The sequence below is a fragment of the Nanorana parkeri genome, unplaced genomic scaffold (genome assembly GCF_000935625.1).
Source record: "Nanorana parkeri isolate BGI_ZX_2015 unplaced genomic scaffold, ASM93562v1 scaffold1426, whole genome shotgun sequence".
NCBI classification, from domain to species: Eukaryota; Metazoa; Chordata; class Amphibia; order Anura; family Dicroglossidae; genus Nanorana; species Nanorana parkeri.
The window spans coordinates 84,261-92,015 of NW_017307694.1; the positions used below are offsets into that span (position 1 = coordinate 84,261).

The window sequence follows — 7,755 nt, forward strand, 5'->3', positions numbered from 1 at the left end:
TCATAGAATCATTGATTGACACAAAGCTGTCATTGTGATTCATGACTCACCATTGGTTGACAAAGGCCTGTTTTACAAAGGCTTCATCTTGTATAAAAGCAATGTCTACAGTGTTTCCTCAACATTTACAAGCTTCAAACCTTTGAAGCGCCATTCAGCCACAGTTTGGTGGGGTGCACAAATATTAGTGAGAGTACAGATTGTCACTTCAAGCAGGCTCCTAGGAGGCTTCAGCACTACTTGAATCTTGATGAAAGCCTGCTAACTGCAGTGACGGTCAGCATTCCTACTGCGATCTGTCATTATCATCCCCATACCGGAACTGAAGTTTTCTTTAAAGGCTTTAACAAAGCTGTTCCAAGCTCGACAAATGCTTTGCAAACGCATGATGTACGCACTGCTCTTATGAAAGCTAAAACCCATGTGAACTAGGCCAAATAATCCAGGAGGACTGCTAAGGAGCAATCTACAGGAGAAGATAACTAATGTTGATCACAAGGTGGGAGCTGAGTTCCTTCCTTATAAACAATTTGTGGTGCAGAGAAGGGACTAGCAACCTAGATGTCCACCAGCCTGCCATTGTGTGCATTAGTACTGACTGCCCAAGGCCACTGTTCTTCAACATTGTGCCATGTACCCGAATACAAGTCCCTTACATGTCACATTTCCAAACGTCCCCTTTAAGTTAGTACCATTGTTGTCAGCACCCATCCAATTTATAAATTTTTAGAAGGCCTCTTTTGTGTCTCATTAGGATATCAAGTATCTGCTCTCGACAAATATTTTGAACAATGTTACTGTGTTACCCTGAGTACAATTTAAAAGGAACCAATACCCTGTTCTCAGATGTTCCCACAAAGTTAAGAGTTTCTGCCCTGTCTACAAAAAACTAGGCTCTGAAGGACTTTGTCTTATGACCATATCACAATGCTTTCCTCGGTTTCTTCAAAGGGAACATATAATGGTTTTGGTCAGTTCAATTTTTTTAGATTTAGACACTTGTTCTATATCTTTTTTTTTTTCATTATCTGACACTTAGTGACAGTTTACAATACATGCTGATGCTGGGCTTTCTTATAAGTATAGGAAGGTTTACCATGTAAGAGCTGTAGGTTGATATTTGCATATCGTGATCCCTAGTCGGTGGTACCCGGGAAGATAAATCATGGTACTAGTGAACATCTCTTGGTGGATCTCCATATCTTCCTTCCCTTATGGTATACTTTGCTGACGGACTGTTCCTTCGTGCTTTGGGGACAGTTAGTGAAACCTGAAAGCCACTTCACGTCCTTCAGGTACCCCGGGCCCTGCATGTTTACCGCTTTTCATATCAGTTGGCTGAACTTGAAGTATGTTTGCTGTTTTATTGCCAACCAGTACAAGGAAGCAATACATGGTATTATCATATAAAATAAAAGACACAAACAGGAAGCAAGACCTTCATATTTAATGAGCAAATACCATCTGAGGCCAGAAGTCTTTCAGTGCGGGTTAACTTTAAATTAGAAAGAAGCCAGATATATCACTGACATGGATTAAAGGGCCAGTGTACCCCAAAACAGTCATTTAGTTACAGTTGGAGCTTAGTGGTTTGAGCCAGCCCCCATTTTCTGAAATGTCCTAGACACTCCAACAGCGGGAATTCCCTTCCATCATTTCCAACTCTTCCATCGGGGAGTTTTGGGTGACCGTGCCTACATTTGTGTGTTCCAGCTCCTCTGTTGACTCTTCCATAATAATAAAACAAATCCAGCAGGGAGGGTGGGAATCCTTCATAATGGGCACAAAACACATGTGAAGACCAAGAAACCCAATTCCAGGTATGGTGGGAGCCTCTCAAAATGGGCACAGTAGCTGTGTAGACAAAGGAACTTAGCTTAGGGATGGTGGGAACCCCTCATAATGGGACAAGTTGATGTGTAGACAGGGCCGGATTTCCCATAAGGCCAACCAAGGCCCAGCCTCAGGGGGAGCAGGATTGTGGAAAACCTATGTCCCGATACCCGAGACATGCAGTTTCGGGCGCCGGGCGGGTAGTTGTTTTCTACATTTAGCCCTGATTAGAGCAAGCAGACCTAAATGTACAGCAAGGGAAACAGCTCACTTGTTTCATAAAAGTGATCTTGGCTATGTCGCCGAGATCACTTGCATGCAGCCTGCAGGCCTGCCATTCTCCCATGGGGGAGGGGGGGGGGATTTGGCGGGTAGGGGGGCGCATTGAGGAACCTGGCCTTGGGGCAACTGAGAGAGTAAATCCGGCCCTGTGTGTAGACCCAGGAACTCAGCACAGGGATAGTGTGCACCCCTCATAATGGGTACAGTAGGTGTGTAGACCCAGAAACGTAGCTTAGGGATGTTGGAAACCCCTCATAATGGGTACAGTAAGTGTGTAGACCCAGAAACGTAGCGTAGGGATGGTGGAAACCCCTCATAATGGGTACAGCAGGTGTGTAGACCCGGGAACTCAGCTCAGGGATAGTGGGAACCCCTCATAATGGGCCTAGTAGGTGTGTAGACCCAGGAACTCAACTCAGGGATAGTGGGAACCCCTCATAATGGGTACAGTAGTTGTGTAGACCCGGGAACCCAGTGCAGGAATGGCGTAAAGACCTGAGAACGCAGCTCAGTGATAATGGGAACCCCTCATAATGTGTACAGTAGGTGTGTAGACCCAGAAACGTAGCTTAGGGATGGTGGAAACCCCTCATAATGGGTACAGTAAGTGTGTAGACCCAGAAACTCAGCTCAGGGATAATGGGAACCCCTCATAATGGGCACAGCAGGTGTATAGACCCGGGAACTCAGCTCAGGGATGGTGGGAAACCCTCATAATGGGTACAGTAGGTGTGTAGATCCGGGAACCCAGTGCAGGAATGGCATAAAGACCTGAGAACGCAGCTCAGGGAAAATGTGAACCCCTCATAATGGGTACAGTAGGTGTGTAGACCCAGAAACGTAGCTTAGGGATGGTGGAAACCCCTCATAATGGGTACAGTAAGTGTGTAGACCCAGAAACGTAGCTTAGGGATGGTGGAAACCCCTCATAATGGGCCTAGTAGGTGTATAGACCCAGAAACTCAGCTCAGGGATAATGGGAACCCCTCAGAATGGGCACAGCAGGTGTATAGACCCGGGAACTCAGCTCAGGGATGGTGGGAACCCCTCATAATGGGCACAGCAGGTGTATAGACCCGGGAACTCAGCTCAGGGATGGTGGGAACCTCTCATCTCACCAATAGGGTGCCACAAGCATAAGAAACTGCTAGGCAGGTTAACCTCTCCAGCATCTAACAGACACTAAAATATCCATTCCAGAAGAACAAACCCTTTAATTATTAAAGCTCATGTGCATCGAATAGCTACACGATAATCTACCTATGTATCCATTAATACATCATTAAATGTAGCCCCTCACTATAAAGGGGTGGGTTCCCAGCAGCCAATAGGGATGAGCTCAAGTTCGGCCCGCACCAGAGCTCCTCCGAAGACAGAAGGAGGCTCCTTCTGTGTCTGTAGCAGTTTGCCTGGAGTTCAGATTAAAAAACAAAAATGAACGGAACTTGTTTTCTATCAGCAGATAAGTATATTTATCTGCCACAGACCATCTCCCTCATTCAGTCCAAGCATGTGGCTCCAAGTTTAGGTGGACCTGCTGATGTTTGACAAGCCTGGAATTGGTGATGAAACCTCTCCCGCACACAGAACAGGAATATGGATGAATACCGGTGTGAACGACTTGATGTGTGACAAGCCTCGCCCTTTCATTAAAGCGTTTCCCGCATTCGGCACATGAATACGGCTTCTCCCCGGTGTGAGTCCTCTGATGTATCATAAGGTGGTCACTGCGGGTGAAATGCCTCCCACATTCAGCACACAAATACGGCTTCTCCCCCGTGTGGATCTTCTGGTGTTTACTAAAAGCTGAATACAGAGAAAAACACTTTCCGCACACTGGACACGAATATGGCTTCACCCCCGTATGCGATCTCTGATGCTCGATGAAAGTGGTCCTCCAGGTAAAACATTTCCCGCATTCTGGACATGAGTATGGCTTCACCCCCGTGTGAGTCCTCTGGTGGTTAATAAGGCTGGTTCTCCGGGTGAAACATTTGCCACATTCGGAGCACGAAAATGGCGTCAAACCAACATGAATCCGCTGATGTTTGGCAAGGTAGGCTCTTCGGGTAAAGCACTTCCCACACTGCGCACAGGAATAGAGCTTTTCCTCTGTTTGCGATCTTGGGTGGGATGCGAGGTCCTCCGTCTGGGTAAAATATTCACCACGATCAGAAGATGGTAATGTATCACCCACACCGGAAAATATAGGATGGCTGATAGGAGGACAGAGATTAGGAAACTCGCCCTCATGTGTAAAGGGATCAGAGGACAGCGCTGCACTGGGAGGTATGAGATGGAGATTTGGGGTAATGCCGCTCACTTGGCACATGATCTCATCGTCTTCTGTTTTACCGTCTGGAGTGATGAAGCAGAATTTCTCTCTGTTATTTCCGCTGGGTTGTCCACCTGGAGGAAATAAGAAAATAGGAGTTGGTAGGAACGGTTGAAGGACCCTAAAGATTGGCTTTTCTAGGCTTTGCCATCTAGTAGGGATGCACCAATACTGGTTTTTCGGTATTGAGTACCGATATTTACTTTTTGCTACTCGCCGATACCGAGTACTGATACTGCTACTTCCGCCAGCATGGTGGCGGCTTCCTTGGCAATCAGGAAGCCGGGCGACATGTCATTACCCGCCACCCGTCTTCTTGATTGCCCGGGAAGCCGGCTTCCTGGCCAATCAGGAAGACGGTAGGTGGGTTGTTACGCCCCATCAGGCTTCCTGTTTGGCCGGGAAGCCGGCTTTATACTGTTTGGCCGGCTCCATGCTGAATGGCCAGGAAGCTGGCTTCCCAGCCAATCAGCATGGAACTGGCTTCCTGGCCAATCAGAAAGCCGGGAGGCGGGTCATTACCCACCGGCCGGCTTCTTGATTGGCCAGGAAATCAGCTTGATGCTTTGCAGCCAATCAGCATGGAGCCGGCTTCCTGGCTCACCATCCGGCTTCCTGATTGCCGGCTCCATGTTCCCTCGTGACACTGCAGGTCAGAGGAAATCTCCCTCTGACCTCTGACCGGAAGTTCTGGTATCGGGGAAGGTATCGGAGCACTTGACGAGTACGAGTACTTGCCCAAATACTTGGTATCGGTGCATGCCTGCCATCTAGGATATGTTTGAAAGAGGTATTATAGTGGAAGTGATATTTTCCAACACTCAGGTGACCTCAGGAGCCGTGTGACCCATCTCTGTCCCACTGTTGATATGTCTGCATGACTACGACATCTAATAATGTTATATCCTTGCTTTTGACAACTCCATCTTCATGATGTCCTGGGCTATAGAACAACACCTATGACTCTCAAAATATATGTAATGAGATACATTTCAGATGGGTTCTTTAGGGCGCTGTACCTCAGAGAGGATGAACAAGGAGAATCTGGGACTCTTTTCTGGATTTATTATTTATTACTCACCTGTGCTCATCTCTGGAGGAACGTCCTCCACTTTAATCCTCACATGTTCTTCTTCCTCCTCCTCAGCTTTGACGTCTCTCTGAGTGTCTCTGGTGTCTCCGGGGTCTGTGAATAAAGAGGAGAGTGAAGCCCCCTGTACTGAGATGTATGAGAGACCCCAGAGAGTGTGTGTGGGGGGAGACTGGTCACGTCTCTTGGCTGGTAACACACAATGACATGATGTGAGGAGGAGAGGCGGAGTCTAATAGAGGCTGATGGCTCCTGACTCCCCCCACTAGACACATTCCGTCCCCCCATTACTGTCTACAGACAGAGGAGGGGGGAGAAGAAGAGATTGTTGTAGTGACTGAACAAGGATTTAGTGTTTATTCCTCACCTGTGCTCATCTCTTCCATACATGGCTCCTCAGACCTCACATATGGCTCTCCTACTCCCTCTTTTGCCTGTGTTCTACCATCAATCCGGGTAACATCCAGTGTCACCTATACAAGAGTAACAATGATACACTGTTAACAGAAGCACAATCTTTAACTTTAAAGGAACCTGACACACACAATGATACAGTCACCATCCAGACACATCCCTTGTCTGTTCCTGGATCATGTCCAAGAATTCCCGACACCGCTCACCTCTCCCGTCAGCAGACCAATGATCTCGCTGGTGACTTCTTCAATCTTCTTGTTCTTTCTCAGGGAGTGAGATGGAGGATCTATGTCGGGGTTTTGGGTCTTCTTCATGTTGGTTGCCACCAAACCATTGGATAACTTGAAAGCGATATAATTCTACATTTAATGAAAAAGAAATGGTTATGACACTGTATGAAGCAGATTAAACATCCCCAGTGCATAAAAGTAGATTTCAGGTCTGTGTTTTATGAATAGAGATAAGAGTGATGTCATGTGACCTCCCAGAATCCTCCTCACCTCTCCGGTCAGGTCTGTGTTTTATGAATAGAGGTATGAGTGACGTCATGTGACCTCCCAGAATCCTCCTCACCACTCCGGTCAGGTCTGTGTTTTATTAATAGAGATAAGAAGGACGTCATGTGACCTCCCAGAATCCTCCTCACCTCTCCAGTCAGGTCTGTGTTTTATGAATAGAGATAAGAGTGATGTCATGTAACCTCCCAGAATCCTCCTCACCTCTCCAGTCAGGTCTGTGTTTTATGAATAGAGATAAGAGTGATGTCATGTGACCTCCCAGAATCCTCCTCACCTCCCCGGTCAGGTCTGTGTTTTATGAATAGAGATAAGAGTGACGTCATGTTAGGGTTGCCACCTGTCCAGGATTGACCCAGACAGTCCGGGTTTTGAATGCTGTGTTCGGGTTTCCTGGCAGCAGAAACCCGGACACACGATGTCAAGCAGACAGGGGCAACCAAAATTAAGATAGGGGCTATTAGCCCCTCACGGAAAATAGTCTCGACTGTGATATTTACATATGAATAAGCTGCGACTCATTCTCCCACAAAAATGTCTGCGCGTCACTAGAGTGTTCGGGTTTCGCTTGAAGAAAAGGTGGCAACCCTACGTCATGTGACCTCCCAGAATCCTCCTCACCTCTCCGGTCAGCTCTGTGTTTTATTAATAGAGATAGAGTGATGTCATGTGACCTCCCAGAATCCTCCTCACCTCTCCGGTCCGGTCTGTGTATTATGAATAGAGATAAAAGTGATGTCATGTGACCTCCCAGAATCCTCCTCACCTCTCCGGTCAGGTCTGTGTTTTATGAATAGAGATCAGAGTGATGTCATGTGACCTCCCAGAATCCTCCTCACCTCTCCGGTCAGGTCTGTGTTTTATTAATAGAGATAAGAGTGACGTCATGTGACCTCCCAGAATCCTCCTCACCTCTCCGGTCAGCAAGTAGACAATCTCCAGGGTGAGGTCTATTATCCTCTCGGTCATGTGACTCCGCTCCTTCTCCATTTTTAGTCAGCTGATATGTCTAGTGATGCTTCTTAGTCAACATCCACATTGCCTGAAACAATAGAAAAAAACATTTTAAAGAACAGGCTGAAGCACATTACTTCCTAAGCCATAATGAGACAGAAATACTAGACGGGACCAGGTGCCCAGGGCTAGCTTATGTTTTGCACTTGGCACCTCTTATAAATCAGGAAGCCCACATGAGACGGGGATGGCGGTAACGTAGACTTAACAGCTCCTGTCCCCAACAGGCATAGGGTGTATGTCCATGGCAGCTTTAAAGCACTTGAGATGTT

General features: G+C 47.1%; 1 protein-coding gene across 1 annotated transcript; it reads right to left on the reverse strand.

Moving 5' to 3' along the window:
• Positions 1–3,544: 3,544 nt before the first annotated feature.
• On the reverse strand, positions 3,545–7,486 carry LOC108798191 (zinc finger protein 501-like). Its single transcript, XM_018569919.1, has 5 exons — positions 7,382–7,486; positions 6,161–6,313; positions 5,908–6,013; positions 5,532–5,636; positions 3,545–4,524 (listed from the first exon to the last, which is right to left on the reverse strand). Exons 1-5 carry the CDS (start codon positions 7,457–7,459, stop codon positions 3,611–3,613), a joined length of 1,356 nt encoding a protein of 451 aa, XP_018425421.1. The 5' UTR covers positions 7,460–7,486; the 3' UTR covers positions 3,545–3,610.
• Positions 7,487–7,755: the final 269 nt, after the last annotated feature.